Below are 23,519 nucleotides of genomic sequence, written 5' to 3'. Positions count from 1 at the left end.
AATAGAATAGAAAAACCTTTATTTTTAACCTGTCCAAGGACCGTAAAGTTGTTTGCTTAACCAAGCATTCATAAGTTACAAAACAATACTCAATGAATATAAATGAGTTACAATTTACAATGAGTACAAATTTCATTAATAACAACGCCACGTCGTAAGAGACAACAATTAGCAATAATTTTATTACAAAATACAAAACATACCAAATCTAGAATCAAATACAGGTTAACATAAACTAAGGCTAAAGTGTGCAATATAATAAATACAATTAACAACTAATTAACAAGAAAGCCCCAAACTCAGCTTTTATTCAACAGATAATCTTTAAATCTCTTTTTGGAGGCCTCATATGTAAAGTTCATAAAACAATTACGTAATTCAGAGTTAAACAGTTTGGGAGCCACATAAAAAAGGAACGCTGAAATATTGCTGTTCGGTGTCGCAGTATGTTGAGTTGGCTATTATGGCCAATTTCGCAGCTGTGAGTACTAGATCTCAAAATGAACTTTTCAGGTAAATGTTTTGGAGTTTCGTTGCTAAGAATTTTATGCAGGTGGCAAGTGAAATGGAGCTTTAATCTATCTTGCATATTTAACCATTTTAAATCCTTTATCTTATGGTTCACATGGTCCCTTGATTTATGGTTAAAAATAAAGCTAATGCACGAATTCTGAATTGGTTGCAATCTTTTTTAGCCTGAAAATCAAGACAAATACCATAAACAAAGTCTGCGTAATAGCAATGTGAGAGTACGAGAGAGACTCACTTAATTGTCTTTTTAAAGATGTACTCAAAATATTTTTACTCTTATGTAAATTTCTTAGAGAAATTTTACAAACTCGGTTTTTAAATATAAGAGTTGTGCCAAGAAGGATACGTAGGTTTCTGTATTCATTTCCAGCCATATTAAGCTTAACATTTTCGCTTGCCCAGTCTTTATTGGGTTCGAAAAACATAACTGAACACTTACAGAGATTGAGTTTTAAACCATTTTGAGTAGAGTAATGCAAAAATTTCATTTAAACATGAACTCATTCTTTCAGCAGCCACAGCCATTTCACCAAAATTGGGCAATGTGGCACTCGTCTACTAATGGGTCTGGAGTCGGACATTTCATTCTCGACGTTTGCGCACTGAGCTCTATCAGTAGTTGGAAGGATGTCCTACCGTACTCCTTGCGAAACCCTGATTGAGAGTCAGGAAACATAAGGCTGATGGACCTCAACTCAGATATTGCTTTTATGAGAGCTATACCTCGAAAAAGAGGCAAAGTTATAGCTATATCACTTGTCACTAACAAGAGAATAAAATACATCAAATTTTATTTTTAAGCTTTATCTCCCTGTATGTACGAGATTAACCACATTGTTAATTTTGCAAACAAATGCACAGCTGCTCTAAGTATATAACGACGTCACATTGACGATTGAGCCACGTGACTTTATGTGCTGCCTGGAACATCTACAACGAATAACGTGAGCGTGTTTTTTCCTCAATACCCGAAAACGTGCTCTTAATGAGTAGGCTTTAGGTTCTGAACAACAGGTCCCGTGGCCGAATCGAGATGACGCAGGACTCGAAACGGGAGAGACAAGGGAAAACTGTTGCATGCAAAACTTTCTCTCCCTTGCATCGCTTGCTTGGTGCTCGCAAACGCGCCTGTCGCGACGTTGCCGCTTATTTACTCCACAATACCAGAGCTCGCACGATTCGGCCTAGCTAAATTGCTATCATTATGTTATCAAAGAATTCAAAACCGTTGAAAATTGCCTTTTTTTATAGTTCGCTATTATTCTTTCCCTGTAATCTACTAAAATGAAGTAAACAATTAATTTTCAAAAATTATAAAATCTGTTTTTGTATCAAGGAGAAATAATATGGCTGAAGTTAGATTTGGATTTGGAATCGGATTTGCAAATATATGGACCAGTTCGTAACTTATTTTAATTAAAAAAAAAACATATAAGCAAGGAAATATTGTAAGGGAACTACCAAAAAACCTATCCAATGTTGCTATACAGAAAATAACCAATTTTCCCCTCGCATCATCCTAAAAGACAAATTAATTTAATAACTACTTCGCAACCTCGAAAAAATCTGATGTTGTCCCAGAAACTCAACCAGACCATTAAAGAGCCACTTAGAAAGGCATCAAAATGATGTAATACTCAACCACCTTGAAACTTGACGTAAAACTACTATCTAAAAATTAGTTATATTTATTTCGCAATCTCAAAAAAATCTGACGTCCCATATATTGAATTAGACCATTGAAGTGCCACTTAGAAGAGCTTCAAAATGATGTATTGCTCAAACACCTCGAAACAGTTGGGAAGATATAATCATAAGACGGTTTTAAGGTGGTTGAGTAACACGTCATTTTGAAGCTCTCCCAAGTGGCTCTTCAATGGTGTGGTTGAATCTCTGAGACATGTTTTTTAGAGATTGCGAAATAGTAATTAAATTAATTTATTTTTTGGGATGATGATAGGGAAAAGGGGTTATTTCTGTATAGTAACTTTGGATATGATTTTTTGGAGTTCCCTTACAATATTTCCGTGCTTAGTGAACCAGCATATTCACAGGAATATGTTTTTTTACTTAAAATAAGTAAGGAACTGGTCCACTGTAATATTTGCAAATCCGAATCCAAATCCAAATCTAACTTCAGCCACATCCTTAAAAACAAAGCAACAAATATTGTTTATTAGTATCCAATAGCATATATCAGGCAAATAACTTAGTTAGTTTGGTAGTTTGGTAGGTTGGTATCAACAGTTTTTGAAATATTGGTTACAAATTTTCTGAAGTTTCTGCTTCAATTCAGGAATGATGATAACTTTTTGCAATAGAAATGGACTTGTTTTAAATGAATCCAAAACGCAAATGACGCGTTTTAGCTTGACTGATTTAAGTAAGACTAAATAAATAAATAAAATAATAAAACGATTGAACAAACCACAGTTATGAAATATCTGGGGGTTTTTATCATCATGTGTTAGAGTAACTGTGTCAGGAGTGGTGGGTTTAGCAGAGCACAAAAATAATAGTGAGAATTAAGCTATATTATACATATATACTTTTGCAAAACATTATTTCCTAAACTAAATTTATTAAAGTTCCCATCTTTATTTATTTTGGAGTTCATCATGCATATAAAATATCATATCCGATTACGCTGCGTTTAGAAACGTCAATATGATTTGAGGATAAGGAAATACAAAAAAGTAGTGCTTCTAAAATTGTACTAAATAATTTGGTAAAAAATGCCTATTAAACTATAGACGAATATCTAAATTGCAACGCCTCTGAGCTCTTGTTCTAATAAATTTTCTTTTTGTGTACTTCCCAATATGAAATTGTTTGTCTTATATTTTGCATTTTGTGTTTTTATGTATATATCTAATAAGATTTGGTAATTGACATTAGCCCATACTTTGTAAAAAGTCGATAGAAATAAAAAAATGTCTAGTTGTTTAAATGTGCGCAGTGAAAAGTTTCGAAGTGCTTTTTGCATTTCGTGCCAAAAGCTTAGAAGACTAAGACTTGGTTTAAGTATATTGATATGCCGCACCATCCTGTTGAAATATGAATCTCCTCTCGTTGCATCATTTCAATAAAGCTCAATGATTATATTATATTTATATATATTCATGTAATTCTGCTTCGTACATCACCAACAAAACTGCAAAATCAGATACTTCACCACAAATAAATAAATCCCGTTGACATGGTGTCCAGTTTTTAATCTCCCTTGTCCATACAAGTAGACGTCGTTTTTGTTTTACAGAGAGAAGTGGCTTTTCTTCCGCCTAAAATGAAAATAGTATGTTCTTGTAGATGCATCTCTGGCGATCTTGTCTGAAAATTACACTTGGAGTGACAGCCGGTTTTGGTTATTGTCTGAATATTTCCATATTATTTAAACAGTGAGATAATGTCACTGATATCACTGATACTGTTTCTTGAGGAATGCTTAGATTTTTTGTAATGGTATGCCCAGAAACTCCATAGGCAGCAACAATGGAATTTCGTCACTTGTGACAAAATTTAAAATATTACATATTAATTAATTATTAATGCATTATAACAATATTATAGATAATCATAATAAATATATTAATAATTAATTAATAATATAAATAATCAAAAAAATTTATAGGTGTACAAGAATGTACTCAGAATATGACTCTCACAAAGAATGGCACCTTCTCTAGTTAGAGCGATAATAAAATCTTTTTAACTTTTTAAAATTACTTAGATAACCAAAAAATTTAACTTTAAACTTTTTTCTTCAAATTAAACCTTGGAGTTAGTCCTTAGAATTACACTTAATTAATGCCGGACGGAACGTTGAGTTGTTGAGAAAGGTTATTATAGGTGTCTCCAATTCTCAACGCTCTTTTTCTCTCCTCTCTAACAGATCCGACTGGTTTTTGGATGTTCTTCACATGTCAATGAACAATTTTCTTCAAACAACTTCCTTGCCTACGTCGACATGCTGGCAACGCTGGGAACTCGTTGTAAGGGAAACTCCAATATTGCTACTACCGTTTACATCTGGCGTGTAACCTTTTTGCCAGCGGTAGGGGTCAAGAGCAATCGATATGCTGGAGCCGATGAAACGTCACGCAGGAGATGGCTGTTCGATGTCATTCAGGCAATGTACATAAGGGCGGCCAAACTTGTGAATGAAAGCTTGGAATATTATTTATGAGGAGCAAGATGTTCCGAAGTCGAATGTGATGGCGAACAATTGCTTGGAGAACTTGGCTTATAAGTGTTGAACGGTTCAATGAAAATGATGATATTAACTTTGGTAATATTGCAATTAAATTGTAAGCTTGATTAATTTTTTTGTATTGTTTAAGTCATTATATAATAAAATAAAAATGATGTAAAAAAAATAAATGAATACACATATACAAATTTCATACATTCATAGGTGGTATTAATTTTATTGCTAACAAAAGACCAAATCAAGATGCAGACATCTAACAATACCAGATACTGTTCAAGCGTCAATATCTATGTAATAAAAGTATCTTAACAAATGGAAAAAATAAATAATCTTTTGATATGTAACTCGGAAGGAAAAAGGAAGGACCAACGGGAAATAGTGGAGAGAAGTAGGAGTAACACGCAGAGTATATAGTTCTTTTCAATGTTGTGGAATTCTCAATACAAAATTTTGCCTTCTGTACGAAAAGTGATTTTTTTGAAGAGATATTTTAGAGATCCATGCTTAATTAATTTTAAACACAGTGTAGCACGGTGCCAACGAACGTCGGAAATAAACAACAAACAAGAATTTTGTACTTGCTGTACAGGGTGTTGTTCAGACACAAATTGCATAGATACCACAATAATAATTGAACCGTGATAAAACAATGGATTGGCAAAGTAATTTATTTGTATCTGAGTAAATTATTGCGGAGTTCTTAATTTTTTATAATTATTATTTAACACTGTGTACCTTAGATTCACTTCTAAAAACCAACAGGGGAGATGTAGGTCTATTCAGTTGCAGTTATGAAAAATAGCATATTATGCAACAAGTGCGATAAACGGCATGTGACTCACGCGTTTATTTGACATGAGCGGAGCGAGTTTTTAATAAACGAGTGAGTTAAAAAGTTTACCGAACGTGTTGCATACTATACTTTTTCTACGACCGTTAGTTTTTGGGTACATTTTTGCAAAACAACACGAATACATTCAATGACATGACCGTCAGAATTGACAAACGTCAAAATTCAAAGCGTGGGAAATATCTCCGAAAAGATCCGATTGCTCCTAAATCCGTGCGGTAAAATTCCGGGAATGTCCGAAGTGGCTCGGATTCATGGGAAACGAAACTGACGTGGTAAAGTGACGCTTCCCGCACACTAGATCGATGGGTAATTAGGGTAATTAGGGATAATATTTTAATGGTAATCTCCAGCTTTGCCATTTCCTGTCACTAAAATAAAAATAACATCTGAAAGGCTTGTTGCCAGTATAAACTGTATACAACAAGGGGAGCAAGATACGGCCCTGTGGCACATCTAATTCAACAGAGAGTGGTTCGGAACACATTTAAGGGTAACAAATCTACTTAACCTAATAAGCCGAAACTGAAACTGAAATAAACATTTTATGATTGATCATGTCGAAATGTGTGCTGAAATCCAGGACAATCAGGACTTTCATTTTGCTTTCATCTGATACCCGCAGCAGATTGTCAGTAGTGTCAATTAAAGCATCTAACAATTATGATTGTTTTCTGATACCAGATTGTTCTGGCGGTTTAGTATGTTATGAGATGTACAATGTTACAATTCGTATACATTTAAAATTGGGCTGACTATATAACAACCTGACCTAATTTTTATATTATAACAAGTACTTGGATTTGAAATTTAAATTTAATGTTGCATATAAAATTCTATTGGGCCTCAAAACACACAAACTGCGTTTTCCGCAAGCCGTTGCTCAATTTTATTGTTGTTCTACTTCCGAGCTCATAAAAATCTCATTTGTTCTCCGTAAATCTCGAAAACGGCCTTACCCAAACAATTCAATAACATAAATTGATAAACTTCAGTCGTAAATTTATACGCGGTCCAAGATATATCGACTCTTTCACTAGACCGACGAGACACTCGGATCGACCTAATTCCTTCCTGCTTTCACCCTCGTTCCGATCTCAACCCTCGGCGCAAAACTTGCTCGTCGCATCTCCAAACCCACAGCTGCGGGATGTTGCCATATCGATAAAAAAATTTACTAATATAACAAATGTATTTGGTGGGAAAGTAGATGAAATGAAATTTCTTTTGATTTTTCCCATACATTTTAATGATCAAATAAAAAAATATAGGGTTGTTCGTCGATTCAGAATTAATATTTGCTCAACATATTAGTACGTGCTTGAAAGAGACTCTTATGTATCTTTTAATGGACATATATTTTCCAGACTGTTCAAATCTTAACTTCGTGAATCGTTGATTTTATAGCTATTAGATACACGAGCGAAGCGCAGCGAAGCGAGTTTTTAATAAACGAATGAGTTAAAAAGTTTACCGAACGTGTTGCATACTATACTTTTTCTACGACCGTTTTTGGATACATTTTCACAGAATTAACAAACGTAAAAATTCAAAGCGTGGAAAATATCTCCGAAAATATCCGATTGCTTCCAAATCCGTGCTGTAAAATCACGGAAATGTCCGAAGTGGCTCGGATTCATGGCAAACGTAAAGTGACGCTTCCCGCCCGCTAGATCGGTGGGTAATTAGGTATTTTACAGACGGGAGTAGAAAAACGAAATTTGTTTTATAGTTGCTTCGTAAGGTGCTTTATTATCGGGATAGGCAGCGCCTCTATATCTCTAGTAGCTATGTGGGATTATCCTGAATGACATATTATGATATCCAAATTTTAGTTCAAATCAAGTGGTTCAAAATGCAAAACTGTCATTTTTTACATTCTGCATCTAGTTTTTATTTAATTAATTATGTTAAAGCGAGACTTATAAAACGAGAATACTTTTTTCAAGTTCTCTCTCAAAGTAATCAAACTATCTGCCTAATGACCTTAAAATATTAAAAACTCAGAAATCATTCAAGGACGCTGTTTTGCGCGTTTTACTTAAATGTTGATAGTTTTGGTTAGTTAGTATCTTTATCTCTCTTTTTTGTGAAAACTGTGTAAGCAATCGAAAGCTCCCACACAACAATAAATTATATTATAATCCAATTTGCTGATTATTTTACCTTATAACGGGTCAGAGGAGTCAGCATTCCTGAAATGTTGAGCTGAACTAAGTCGATGTAGTGGTTATTGAATAATATTATTCACCTAATTTTATTCAACAAGGAGCTTTGTTATTATTAGTATATGCGATCTTCCCTTTGATTCTGGTTGGCATTTGTGTATTTCAACAATTAGTTTGGACGTGTGAAGTGGTGGAAGGAATTTTAAATGCCTTAATGATCTATTATCTCTAACTTATACCATTAGTAGTGGAAATAAAGTTTTTCGACAGTTATTCGGCGAGTCAATTTCAGAACTGTGAGGTTGTAACAGAAGTCTCCGCTGTTTCGCGAACTGAGCTGGCAAAAAGGGCATACTATCTTCAATTTAGATTAGACGACGACTACAACGACAACTACCCTAAGCTCATTAGAATGAAATTATGCTTGCAAATAAAAGGAAAAAACTAAACGTACTGGCATGTCTAGCTATTTAGAAAAGCTAAGGAATTCTCTCAATGCACTTGTCTATTATGATACTCTACATTTAGCTGAAGCGGGTTGCATTGATTCAAACAAAGTTGACTAATAGTCAGTATGGGCAGATGCTACGAAAATGGATTAATATTATTGAATTGTTAAATCATAATTTATATTGGTATATTATTAAAAATATCACTTTCAGTGATTGTGTCTAAGTTCCCTTCAGTAAAGAGAAAGTGAATCCAAAACTGAGTTAGTGGTTACAACTATGTCAGGAAAACTGGATCGGCTTTTAGATGTTTCGTTAACTATGACGTGATATACACTCACTCTTTCCTATTCGAGTTGATTAGAGGTAAAATTAGATGAACCAAGATAACTCTCCAATATCCAACGAAATGAAAAGAAGAAGGAATACATAGCAAAACCAAATTCCTAATGACGGCGTAATTCTTAACTTACAGTTTTCATCTCGGGGTAAAAGTGTTAACGATGTTCACTGAGCCTCATCGTAAAGTTCGCTACCGTCTCTTCTGGAAGGATAGCGAATATCCAGGGAACTGGCAACGACGCGTACACCTTGTTGCTTGGCCTTAACCCAGCTGGAAGCTGGCGGGCCGGCCGAACGGTGACATTGAACCTGGCCAATCGAGAGCAGCCAAAGAGTCTACGTCAGTGGGTGTCTGCGTGCGACTTTGCCCGCGAATTTTATAAGACGCGACCGCCAAACTGGATATAGTACGCGATGGCTGCTTCACAGGTGAGCAACGGGATACAGAACGGAAGTAGTCCGACCGTCGGAAAACTACCGTTTCGGGTGATCGACGAGACCGGAAAGGACGCGGACGTCCAGGATGAGGGTGAGTTTGTTGTCTTTGCGGCGAAAATTCTAAATTTCGAAAGTCGAAATGATGTTTTTTTTGCAAACCTGTAACAATATAATTTTAGATTTTTTTTATATGTTCGTGGTGAAAAATTTGTTCCTATAATTTATTATCACAGGTACAAACTTGCGGACTACAACAGCAAACTTGTTTTTTCATTTTTTCTATACGCAAAATTTAAACAAACCGGTTATTATTGAAAGAAACAAAAAATTGAAAATATTTGAATTTTTTGCGAACCGCCAATATTAAAAATATTATAAATTATAAATAAAAGCAAGCACTACACCGATTTTCATAAATCATAATTAAAAAAATGATGATTAGATAAGTAATAAATAAAAGTCGCTATATTGTCGTCTTATTTAAGAAATTACAAGATATTCATAGATGTTTAAACACAAGCAAGAAATACATGCTAGAAATTAATTTGAATTATGTTTTACTTTATTTCTATTTTTGAAATTGAATCTATAATTACTTCAAATATATTGTCATAATATGGCAGCCTTTTTTAATTATTTTTAATTATTTTCAAGTGGTATAATTTTCGCAGTATTATCTTTTAGTAGCAAGCTTTTTATTTTTAAAGGGAAGCTCCTATATATTTTCTGCTATGACAAAAGATCTTTTTCTTCTGATTTCAAAAACATATAATGGTTCAGATTCTATATTATATACCTTGACATTTCTAGACCATATTGTAACCGTTGAATTTTATTTCCTTCAGATAAGCCTCGAACTCGAATAAATTTGTAGGTGTGATATTTGTAATATTTTCATCTTGAATGATGACATTCAAAATTCTGGAGCAACAATTGAGATTAAACTTTTGGGATTTCCTAAAAACTTGTATGAAATTAATTTTATATTTAATTATTATTCATAAAAGTATAGCTGCCTTCAGAAAGCAAAAGTATATATTCAGAATATTAAAGCAAATATAAAGCTCATAGGATGGAATAACAAATAAATTTGAGATTGCAAAAAAAATTGAATATTTGTGAAGTTTCCATCAACCTTTAGTTTACTAATAAAATTGCATAACATAGTTACTATTGTTAATAAAAAGATTGATAGTGAGGTGTTGATTGATTGTTTATTTGTGTTTATAGAATATAGTTCCATTGGTTGAACAGTAAGATGTGCAGTGAATTCGCTCGTGACTCCAACATACCATCTCTCAGAGACTTTTCTGGGAGTCTTAAAAACCCATAAATCATGATCCGGTACCTATGTTTAGAATCCCGCAATAAAAGCAAATAATTGTTGTGGCATATTTAATCCGAGTACTCCACAATTCTAAAAAATACACTCAATCCAGTTAATTTTAAGTCAATTTGCGTCTTGTAAAACATATCGTTCATATATTATTATAACTAAAAGCTCCTTGACGTGTAGGTCGATGCCAAATATATGGGGCCAATCAACTGAATGAAATGAAAATCATGCAGAGAAATCTTTAAAGAAAAGAATATCCTTATTTTTTCAACTTTACATTTGCTAAAGCTCTTTCTGTAAATTTAAAAAATATATATTTATAAAGTTAGGTAGGGTACAAAGATTAAAATTAAATTAATGTCACTGCTGCTATGCCCAGACCACCCAATAGTATATTATTTCAATTTTTTACAGAAAGGTATAAGCAATAAAAGACTTTTTATAAATGCTGAGAGGAATATCCTCTGTGAGCACGGTTTCCATACCATGAAAGACAATATTCGTGAGCCACTGCCTTTGCTGATAATACAGCAACTTTTGAAGTCAACATGGAACAGATATTGAGAAGGATCATTCAAAATGCGCATACGCTGTCAATTCAAATCTCGTATTCATTGGTGCTCAACAACCAACATGACTGATCGTTCACAGTGTTCAGTTTAGATGTAACATTTTTAATGTTATATTGTTCTTCTATAGCGAATTCTTGGAATTTTATCTATTGTCTCGGGAAAGTAATACAACTGAAACATTCATTGTTTCTTCATTAGTAAGGGAGTAAAGTTTCATATTAACATGCTGCACAGTCAGTTTGCTCGTTTAATAGCCCCTTCGAAGCTTCTACACGGCCGTTCAGCATCTTCAATTAAACGCAACAGTCGTCTCGTTTTACGGCTTCAGTCGCGGAGGACGAAAATTCTCCGATGGTAATTTATCGTGTTCTCGGTTAAGGAAAATTTACTTGCAAACGCTCGAAGCTTTGTTGATACCGGTTTAAATTTAATTAGAAACTAATTTGTGTGTTCCATTAATGAATGGAATGCAATTAGCGGACGTTTAAATTTGTTTAGAATTTCTGGTTTTTTAAATTTTTACTCAGTGTGGTCCTGCAGCGTACGCCACCTGGCCTGCTCTTTAGTGAATGGTGACTAACTTGCTGGCCCTCAAAGAATGCAATTTTAAATAATATGAGGGTGTGTCCTGTTTGAAAAAATAAAGTTTTGATTGTTTTTTAAACGGGGCTGTAAATTATGGAATAAATTTATGTACAACTTTCGCAACCGGCATACACATTCCAGCTTCATGTGGGTTTTGATAGCAGCTCAATTAAAATTAAATTAAAATTAAACTTTTCAAACATGTCAGTGGTTTGTTTCAGATCTGCTGTTTAGAAGAAGGCATTCAAAACTTTCTTCAACAACACCATATCACTTATAATAATCAATGACCTTCTCGAATGAGCCGAAGTAAAATTAGGTTCCGATACACTTCACGCCAATTTTGAACACTTTGTGATTTTTTTATAGCTTACCGGAAAGACAACAGATAAAAACATTCAAAACTGCAGATTGTATACTTTTTTCTTATACACAAGCTGTTTTTAATTAAAAAAATGATGATTCTATCGTACATTATTCCAGAATAAGTGAAATATTATTTTTGCTGTAGCAAATAAATTTACCACTTTTACTATTTCACAATTCTGGCTTTGTACTTGTGGACCACAGATGTCATTGACATTTATGTCTGAACCGCAATGTGTCACTGATTACAATGTTGCAAGTTTTGGTTTGCTCCTTGAATGATAATCGATAACAGTAGGGCAGAGAATGAGTGAGTGACTTTCGTTTGGTTTTAAAACGTAGATTTAAATTGCGCACCAATTATATTTTCCTATACATAAACATGTAAAAAATTTATTGGGAAGAGGTATATACCGTCAGCCGAACCACTTGATTTGATTTCGTTAATGTTGCGCCCCCTTTTGTGTTTATTTGTAATTGTTTTACACTATTCAGAAAGATGTTCATTCCTGCAGTTATGCTTAGCGAGTTATTCAGCGTTCCAGCCTTTTTAGCGATACAATAAGCAAATGCTGCACTGAAAAATCGATTTGCGAACATCCGCGCTGCATCAAATCAGTTTGGATCGTGCGTGTTTTCTTAAGTGAAAAGAAAAAGCTTTTTTATTATTTACTTGATTTACGAAGTGTCAGGATTTAACCGGCTACAGGTTCGGATTTATGTTGTCTGTTTTTATTTGAACGTAACGAGAGCTCTTATTTAATCGCTTGGCGATAACATGATCAAGATTAGAAGATTGCAACAGCCTTGAAAATTGAAGAAAAAAAGAGAATAGATATCAGAATAATAAAAGGATAAAAGCAAAACTGAGGCACTTCGTGTATGTTAAATATCTCTCAGTATGCGAGGTAAATTCAAAGTGTTGCATTCCACTTAATTAAAATGGAACACACTGAATGTGACTTTTCTTATGATAGAGAATAAAAAAATATTTTAATAAACTATGTTTTTATTATTTACTATTTCAAAAACCTTAGCACATTAGTACCACTATTTTCAATCAATCAATTTAAATGAAGTTTAATAAACTTATAGAATTTTTTTTAATAATATACAGCTTCTTTTAAATTGCAATCAAAATTTCTGCCTTTTGTGAAACTAAATGGCAAGTAAGTTAGTAATAGTAGGAAAAAAAAAGAAAAATAATTAATACTTCGCAGTAGATAGGTATGGGGAAGTTAAAGAAAAATATTCATTCAAACTATTTTAGTTCCATTAGGCAAATTAAATAAAAAATACAGCCTATCTTGACTTCACTAGTCGCACGGAGTCTTAAAAAAATATGTTTTAATGTTTATCATTTAAATGTTTATATCAAAGAACTCCAATGAGATACCGCTTCACCTTAGAAATCCAAACTTAATTAACAATCCTTTTATAGAAACTATGAGATTAATTTCTCATCCTTCAAGCACTGAAACCTTTAGGAGTGGTTTAAGGTCAAAGCATTCAAATAAACTCTTCGAGTTTGCATTGATAGGTAATGGAGTAGTCTGAGCTCTATCCCAGTTAAAGTCCAATGCTTCAGGAAATGACATAATATTTCTTGAGATGTTTAACCGTACTGTCCAAGAATCGTTCGTCCGTATTAACATACCTTTTTAATTCGTGCATCGAGAAAGGAGTATTTGCGGCGCTATGGAAAGTTGCAATAGTTTTGCTTTTAGTTAAAGTTAGTGCTCCAAAGAATGTATCTGATCTTAGACCCATTAGCTTATTGTCAAAGGGTTCAAAAGTGTTGAAAAGTTAATTTACAAACAAATAATTCATTATTTTGATACAATTGCACTTTTGCCAAAATATCAGCCTGGCTAAAGGGTTTAGCACTCCAACAGAGCTGTTGAAAGTTCTCGATGATGTTCTGTTGGCTGCCGATAAGCATTACTGTACTATGCTTTTGACACACACAGTCACTCCCTTTTCTGTACGAAACTTCATTATTATGAATTTATTTAAAAAGAAGATCACAGATAACGAACATTGATAATAGGATATGGTTATATTGAGCAGTGTAACATACATCAGTACGGTGTTGACACCCGATTATATACAAGTTTCCCAAGATCTGAGACTGCTGAAGTTTTAAAGAAGTCAAACAAAAGTTTATAAAAGATTGCAATATACTCACATAATAACGGGCTAATGTTAAATCGATATGTCAGCCATTATTTACTTCGGACCTTTTAAAGACCGGGTTTGACATTTCACTCAATGATGTTTAAATAGCGGTTGTTTCCGAATGCACGAACTTGAATGTTGTTTTTAATAATAAATTGAGGTTCCGAGAGACTCATTATACAAAAAGGTTGTTATAACGTAAGGAACTTATAAATAAACAAATATGTTCTTAACAGAAAGTTAAAAACATCATTGCCTGAAGCGTTGATCTTGAGTCACACAAACTATTGCAATTTTGTATTTGGTCCCTGTTTGGATTTGGCTACTAAAGCCAAACTACAAAAAGTACTCATGTATTCGTTTCATAATAAATCTAAAACCCAAACACCATATAAGTGGAAAGTTGAAAGAATTACGCTGGCTTAACTTGACCTAGCCTGCTATTTACTTAAGATGCTCAAAACTGGATAACCTGAATATTTAATGGCAAAAATTTCGATCCGGAATACTGTTCATAACCGTTGTACAAGTATTAACAATCTTTATCAGATACCAAAAATGTAAAAAGCTATGTCTCAGAATTCATTTTCTTATATGCCTACTAAACCGATAACCCAAAATAAGCCTTAAATAGTAGGTCATATTTTTGTACTTTTGTTAAATGTTAATTAGTCTTGTCCATTTTATTGCTTTAATTATTGTTCTAATATTTTAATTTTTGGTTTTGCCTATTTCAACAGTATTAGCTTTTCCCCACGTTTATTGATATTATAAATCTATTGTTATTGTTATTGTTAGCTCATTTACTTGAATAATTAATTTATCACATTTGTTGTCAAATTTGCCTTATTGTAAGTTAATTTATGGAATTTTTTTATATGCTCGGTTAAGTTAACAGCTCATCTGCCCTTTCTTATTATGTACCAAATTTAACAACTAAATCTTTCTTTTACAATCTTGGATAAGTTGCATAGCTTTTGGAATCAAACAACATAATCATATAAAATTTAAAAAAATATTTTCAATAATGCATTTATGTAACTACAATATGTTTGAACTTCCTTTGGAACAATAAAATCACTACGAACGCGGTTTTAAAACAAGCCCGAGATTTACTGCTTTTCTACATTTCTTAAATTCATTTACGTCTCGAGAGTAAACTTTTCTCCACAATTGTGTTCCAACTACATTATATTGCCTAGGGGACATTTTCTGTTGCTTCTGCCGAGGAGTAGCTCTATTGATCCTAAAAGGAAACCTGCAGTTGTCCCAATTTTCATACCCATGGATATATTTACGCTAATCCCTTTTTTGTCTTGCACTTCTATGAAAATGTTGTATTATTTTCAGAAGCTGGGTTATTATACCATGGCGATATTTTTAATGTCGTTTTAATTACACCGGGTTGGGTAAAATAAATAGCGTCGTTGACGCTTGAAACCCTGAAGTCTCTCTGACAAAAGATTCGTCGCACATAAAATCACCTAATTATTGTGCCCAGATTTAGAATTTCGGGATAACAAGCGAACAGGCACTAAGTCGGAAGACCAATTAGCACGTTAGCCCGTACAAAGGTATTCAGTGAATTCGGCCAGGATCCCCTTTGAAGTTATAACGTAACACGGTAACAAAATTAATATATTGCCAATGTACGGCTATGGATTTTAGGGCGTCGCTGCCCCAGATGCTTTAAACTGACTTTGATTCAAAAATTTAGGTTTGGAAACGTTATCACTGTGTGAAGTAGGGTCAGAAATGTGCTCGTCATATTCTATCGTTTCTTTTAATAACAGCTGCTCGCTAAATCGAACAGTTTTCATAGCTACATGCAAGCGTGCATTTAATTATTTCTTTCTTTTTGCTGGCTCACGTCTATGTCTTATTTCCCCGGGGGTTTTTGCTATCGCCGCCAATTTTCAGTCGTTTCCTTTAACCCTATAAACCATAGAAACAACACAAGCGATCCTAGACAAGCACCCGAAGCTCCCATAAGCCGATTATCATTGCCTTCGAGTAGAAAGATTTTTATTTTATATTAAGTTTTCCGGAATCTCGCTACAACTTTAGCGTAATGCTTACCGCAGAGAAGGGGAATTGTTTTCGAAGTCGCTATCGAAAACTTTGTGTTTTAGTACTTATAAGAGTTTTATTTCTAATTAATTTCAAAACATAACTCACGGACCGGGACTCTTTTACAAATTTGAATTATTGCGATTTAAATACAGTGCTTTTGATTCTGACTCAAGAAAACATATATATTATGAGGGAGGGGCAAGCTAGGAACTTGCAGGCCTGAGAAGCCGCAGGCATGTGTGATGTACCAATTTGCAAACCTCGATATTAAAACATCCTTTTCTTAATTATCTTACCTACCAAGCAGGTATGAGTGGGCTCCGTATAAGGCTGACCTCATAGGGTACACTGGCGGTTCCGTTGGGAACGGAAAATATTACTTCGCAAGAATGCTGGAAAGGAAGGAAAGAAATAACATAATTTCGGACAGTCATGCAGTACTCCAAGCATTAAATCGCACCAGTGATCCTGCAATATTGTAAAACACAGTCAAGAGGCCTTATCCATCTTATGGTGCCGCAATGTTTGCTATGTCGCCAATCAAATTCTGGATAATATAGAAAACTTGCTAAAACGTTCTGGTACTATCGGAAGGGAAGGAAGAAGCTCAACTTCAACACACTAATAGCAATGAACAAACCAAATATGATAATTCTCTTAGGGTTATGCACCAGGCACTGCAGCCTCACATCGGATTATCGGTCAAAAAAGGAAGTCTACCTGCCTTTAGAATGGAATTGCTGCCTTAGATGGTCGATTTATTTTTCTATAAACTTCTGAATCTCAAAATTTTGGAATTATATATCTAAATTTTATTTTAAAAATCTCTGTATTCCAAATTTTACTGCCAATAGGATATACAGCTTTACCCAATAGTATGTCAGCGAGTGACATCTTGGAAACTTCTGGCGATAGAAAAAGGAATTAAATTTAATAGAAAAGTGCATGACCTAAAATAATTGCCTTGTATGCCCAAAAGAGTAAGGATATTATGTATTTAATTATTTATGTAATTAACTCAGCTGGCAAATAGGATTAATGTGAACCTGCCCTGTCAGAGTTTCTGTAATGTTTCTGCAATCACAAAAAGTAAATTTCGCACTACATTTGTCAAAAGGCTGAAATCATTCATATAAGTTTTGCAACATTACAAACATAAAAAAGAAATTAGAGTCAGCTACTAATAGTAGGATGCATAACAAATTACCTAACCTTACTTTCTACACATTTACGGTACATCCTGTATACATGAAAATAATGTATACATAACATAACATGTTATGTTATGTGTCATATTCGTTCATCGGGCCTTGATGATGTCATAAAAGCTGAGAAAGCGTCAAGTATCGACTCTAAATTCCAACCTAAGACGCCCAATTTTAGAATTTAAGTTTTCTTCCTACTGTTGGATATGGAGATAAATCACCAAATTTTAAAATTTTTAATTTTCAAAATTTCAAAATTTTCAAACTATGTCAAAATTTTTTCCTAAAATTTCTCAATTTCACATATTTTAACGGAAATAGACGAAATAAATATTTCACGAACAGTTTTCGGAAAGCTAAATAATTAATTTGAACCAAGGTAACGTGTAGCGTCGAAATTCGAATTCGCGTCGCCGACAAACGAAACACAGACCAAAGAGAGGTCTAACCGAAATAAGCGGCACCATTTAAACATTAATTCGGATTTTTAGCTCTCGCGAAATTTCCCCGTCTCGGGAAAACAAAAACAAATTACGAAGAGTTACGCTTAAGGTCCCTCCTCGTTTAGACGGCGAGGAAGTCGCAAAGCTTAAAACGTTTTTAGAAATTATAACGAAATTGGTAGTATTAATTTAATTCCGAGAATGTTACTCGCCCTTTAAGGCGCCGTGCGATTTAGGGTGTTCAAACGTTGCCGGTTGGAGATCGGGAGAAAAGCGAAACGAGTAACGTCTTTAGCCGAACGCGCGACAACAGAAAGACCTTGAGAAATTATTGAAAATTTTTCTTCGCGTATTCAATTGGATAACGAAATATTCCGCTTGAGATGGCGCTTTCTCGGATTTCAAATTTTCCATCGACTTTCAAAACACCTGTTCCGATTTCGTAATCATATCTTTTTATTTTCCCAGGAGACGACCAATGCGGAGTTAATTGGTCTTGGCCTAGACAGTGATCAAGTTCAGTGAATGAAATAAAACAAATTCCACACCTTTCCTTCCGAAATTATACTTTACCTGGACTGTAATTAGTATATTATGCAACAAGTGCGGTAAACGGCATTTGACTCACTCGTTTATATGGCACGAGCGGAGTGAGCGTTTAATAAACGAGTAACTTAAGTAGTTTACCAGAAGTTTAGTTAGTTAGTTAGTTTTCATATTTGGCCAATAGTAGAGCCTTTTTAGTGCTATCAGGTTTTCGTTAATACCTCGATGACAGGTTTTTTTTTGTCTAGTTAGTGACGTCAGTTAAAAGAGTTCTTGATATTAGTTTATAAGCATGGTTTTTGAGTATTTTTGACAACAAAACAGATAGTTCCCTATTTAAATCTATTTCAGTGTTTTGTACATAAAGGTAGTACATTTTTGTTGGATGCAAATAATCTAAAAAGGATTTAATGATTTCATTTTGATAGTTTTGACTTAAATAATCAGAAAACCTAGGCTTATTTTGGAGTAGGTAATTCCTAAGTACATGATATCGACGGTTTGTATTTTGGTTAAATGTTAACTTTTTACTTTCTTGATAAAAAAATCGCGATATTCTTTGCAAAGCCTTAATATAACAAATTGTTCTTCTGAATTTAAATGTTCGCAACGAATGTGTGCGTTCACAGTAATAATATATTTCGTTTTGTGGTTGTCTAAATAAAATTGGTACACTAGTTTAATTAGTTCCTAATTGTTTAGTGACAAGATGGATAGGAAAATTAAAACGTTTTAGGTCGTTTAATCCTATTGTACTGTCAAAAAATTTATGAAAGTCAAGTAGAATAAAAGATAGGTTGGTATTAGCTTTTAATTTTGGGAAAGCCGTAATAACTGCTTTAAATAGAGTTTCCTTTTCACCAGTTCCTGTTTCTGTGATAGTTGGGAAATTATATATTTTTGGAAGGTCGAATAGAGTGAAAACAGCCTAAATTAATTAAAAGTTTAATTGCGGATGCTTTAATCTGGATATACGGTAAACTGTTATTAATTTTGGTATACATTTCTAAAGTCATTTCATTGAGTCGTATTGGCTCGTTATTTTAAAATTTGAAAGCTTTTAAAGTATTCAATTTGATTTGTAAATTTAAGATTTTCGGAGTATTCCTCTCCTTTAATATTTTCATTATCAAATACCGCAGATGTTTCATCGGTTTGTACCGCGATACCTTCATCGATTATTTTGACGTGCTTTGGTATAGTTTTTTATCGTTGACGTACCCCACCTGTAGGCCTAAATACGTTTTTAGGTGGCCCAAAAACTATTTGTAGAAAAATATCTTGGAACTTTGCTTGGTTGAGGTATATTAATTGGACCTTTGGGAAAATTATTAGTTTCAGAAAGATTAAACTGATTTTGGTTATCGTGATAGTTGTTTTGAAACAAATTTGTGGGACGAATAGGTTGCAAAAATTAAAATTTTGGTAGCTAAAATATTTTCGATTTTGTGAAAATTGTTTAGCGCGTTCGATACAAGTATGAGCAAAAATTTTTGATGGAATTGAATTGAGATTTTGGTATATTGAAAATTTTCATCTTCAATGATTTGGGTCAGAGCTAATCCTATACGGTCTAGGATTTTTAAGTCTTATAATACTTTCCAACTGTCTTGGAAATTCTCTAATTAACGTCCTTAAACAAATTTGATCGTATTGCATTGCATTGCATTGGCCTTGATATAGGCAGGAAATAGGTTGATTTTTTGAGCAAGGAAACTTCTTAAACATTGTTATCTTTTCCCACAATCTAAAAGATGTATATTTTTAAAAAGGAGTGGCCATAAACAAATCCTCTCACCAAAACAATTTAACAAAGCTGCTTAAATATTTTCCCACGATGTGCGCGATCAGCTTCATTCTTATAGTCCTTAATAAATACTGTTTTAAAATTAAATCCTTTGATTTACCATAGATTGCAAAAAGGAAATAAGAATAGTGTCCATAAACATTTTTAATAAAGTGTAATTTACACCTTGTATAGTTGACGATTTATTAGAATTCGTTTTTAATACTTTCTTTTCCACTAAAATTTAAAAAAATAAAGGACTTACTTACGTCTTTATCTTCGTTCATAAATTTAATTGATTTTGTAATTTCTTAAAATTGCACTTAAAATTTAGAATCCTAAAATTATTTCCACCGTCCTAACCAGGGAAGATGAAAGGAGAACAATATTAATTTTTGGATACTAACCTTGATGTCTCTTAGTTGTCAGCCTATTCTTCCTATTGGATTCTTCACTTGCGTAGCGCTGATTGCGAGGGTGATTTCCTGTCTTCTTTGCTCTCACTCGAACACAATCACTCAAATCCGTTATGACTGCGCCAGTTAAGGTTTTCAAACGACGAGTCTCGTTTTTAAAAACTTCTTCTGTGGTTTCACACACAGAACTACGAGCTTTTGATTAAGCCGTTACAAAGAGAACTAACTGCAAAGCACATTTAACACATACTTATAATGTTCCTATGCGAACGTCGCAGATACTGAGAATTCTGAAGCATTTCTTGTAGTCATCGGCATATTTTATCACATACTTTTCATATACTTTTTCTACGACCGTTAGTTTTTGGGTACATTTTTGCATAACAACACGAATACATTCACCGACATAACCGTCAGCATGGACAAATGTCCAAATTCAAGCCGTGCGGCAATATCCCAATTCAAGCACTACAATCTACAAATATTAATAGCCATACTAACTTTTTAGAAAATTAATTATTGCATAGTAGTAGGAGTGTCTGAATATTAGTATCCCGCATTTCAAGTTTGGTCCAAAATGATTCCAGCATGAAAAGGAAACCTGCAATTTTTTAAGATAGAGGTTATATTTCCGTTTTCAATAAAGTCGCTTTGTTGACAGACAAACTAAAATAGCAGATGCTACGTCTTCACAAATATATTTAACTTCCAAGATACAGCGTGTTTAATATTAAAATAAAAGATTTTACGTACGTACGCTACTGACCCTTTCGCCATTTTTGTTATTTACTTCAAACTTAAAGGCTATATCTTCTCGCCGGTCTTTTTTAACATTTATGTCGAACATATATTCCCAATAGCGTTAGAAAACATGAACGAAACGGATACCAGTAACAACTTGGGGTAATGGCTGAGAGCTTGTAAGATCTACAAGCGTTGGTTAACTCGATAAACCAAATAGGAAAGCAATATGGCCTAGTTATAAATAACAGTAAAACGAAATGATTAATAGTTAGCAGACAACATCATCCTCAAAAGAAACTTCTTGTGGATGACCAACTTATTGAAAAGGTGGATACTTACAATACCTTAGACGTAGACGAAGGCCTAGAAGGAAACAACACTCGTGGATGAGAAATATCCGAGAATGGTGCGACATCAACATTATGCATATGGCTTAGGAAAAAAGCTCTTAATATAGTAAATTGAAGTCGGTGACTGATCGCCCACAGACGTTTGACACAAGAAAAAAAAGAAGCCGCTAAAAGTACAACTTCTTTCGACAATGCATATTTAAATAAGTATTTAATTTTTAGGCCCTTTGGTATGACAAAAATGATCACCATCAACTTTATTGCAGACATATAGACGCCAAGTATATTGTGCAATTTTTATAGTGCTAGTTCGCGGAGGCTTTCTTGCACTTCGAACCCCACACCTGACACCAATGTCAGCAAGTCAGTGGCCGTGCTTTATTTGGATTTACTTAATATACAGTACTTTAAAAAAATGTAAGTAAAAAATGCATATTTTTCAAGATACAGGGTGTTAAAATTTTCTAAAAAAAATGTTTTTCCTTTTATAACTTTTATATCACTTTCGATATTTTTGTCAAATTTGGTGAACATCTTTTAATTATTGAGAGGCGGTTTTTGACATAAAAGCGTTATTTTTATTTTTACCAGTGGTGTCTTTTTTATCTCCCGTTCTTGTTTTCCAATTAGCATTCACGCGGTCCTTTTTAGCTTTTTTTTTATTTTTGCTTTTTTGTACTTTTTTTTTAATTAAACCTGCAATTTAATAGGAAAATTTAGGAAACAAACTGCAATTTAAACTACAATTTACTAGTAAAAGAAACTAAAGTGGCAAAGTGAGCTTTGCTAAACCACAGTAATCCATTTGTTTATAACAATAACATGACAGTTGTCAAATTTATAAATAAAATTGCACTTGGTTTGTTTGCTGGTGGTTTTTAAAAGTTTATTTAACAAATTATTACTGGTTTTAAAAGTTTATTGAAAAATTATTTATTTGTTTTGGTGAAAGTGCTTGCGCCGCAAGACGGATGTATCTAAGAGTGCCTTTGTGTAGATTTACACAAAATAAGTTAGTGCAAAATCCAAGGTTTTTATCACAAGTGTTGTTTACCGACAATGCAAGTTTTTCCCGTTACTCAATAATAAACTTCCATAGCAATCGTGTGGGCTGATAACAATTCTCACGCCGTAATTAAAAACCATTTTCAAGCGCAATTTTCGGTAAATGTTTGGATTGGAGTTATAGGGGATTTCCTTATCAAAAATCACTTTCTGCCTGCCAGACTTACTGGTGAGCAGTACAGACAATTTATTGAATATGTATTACCTGAACTTTTGGAGGATGACGGAGCTTCACCGCACTTGAGTTTAGTAGCACGTCAGTATTTAGATGAAAATTATACTAATCGCTGGATTGGGCATGCCGGACCACATTTTTGGCCACCCAGGTCACCTGATTTAAATCCAATAGATTTCTTTCTCTTTGGACACTTAAAGACATTAGTGTACGCAGCACCAGTCCAAAGTGAAGAAGATCTAAGAAATCGGATAGAAGACTCTTGTACAGTTATTAGGAATAACCCTGGTATTTTAGAAAAGGTTCGCCAGTCCCTAATAAGGCGTACAAACGTATGTATCGAAATCGGGGGAGGTCATTTCCAGCAGTTGCTCTAATTAATTTTTTTCTGGGAGAGTATTGTTTGTAAAGATGGTTATCTTTTGTTTACAGTTATTAAATATTATTTAATAACAAAAGTCTTTCTGCTACTAGTTTTTTTTATATTTATTTATTTTTTAAGTGAAAACCGTGCGTCGAACGAAAGCAGGTTCATGCACCAAATTTGCTTCAAATTGAATGCGGATTTTAAAAATCATTTTTGTTTTCAGAAAAAGCAGTGGCGTGCAATATTTTTATGTTTATATGAAATTTTTGTTTTAAAATTACGCAAGGAATCGTTTCTTAAAGTTAGTAAAAAAATAGTAAACAT

At 33.6% G+C, this 23,519-nt stretch overlaps 1 protein-coding gene across 1 annotated transcript in view; it reads left to right on the top strand.

Annotated features, from left to right (window-relative positions):
- Nucleotides 1-8,964: 8,964 nt before the first annotated feature.
- Nucleotides 8,965-23,519, top strand: part of LOC132704457 (synaptotagmin-10-like) — a 111,802-nt gene continuing 97,247 nt past the window's right edge. The window contains exon 1 of the mRNA XM_060674465.1: nucleotides 8,965-9,079. Within this exon, the coding sequence (XP_060530448.1) occupies nucleotides 8,965-9,079 (115 nt within the window). The remainder of the gene's footprint in view (nucleotides 9,080-23,519) is intronic.

This window comes from Cylas formicarius, unplaced genomic scaffold, assembly GCF_029955315.1.
Source record: "Cylas formicarius isolate icCylForm1 unplaced genomic scaffold, icCylForm1.1 PGA_scaffold_7__23_contigs__length_41026272, whole genome shotgun sequence".
In the NCBI taxonomy this organism is placed as follows: Eukaryota; Metazoa; Arthropoda; class Insecta; order Coleoptera; family Brentidae; genus Cylas; species Cylas formicarius.
The sequence above is the reverse complement of the archived record's forward strand: the minus strand, read 5'-3'. Positions and strand labels throughout refer to the sequence as shown.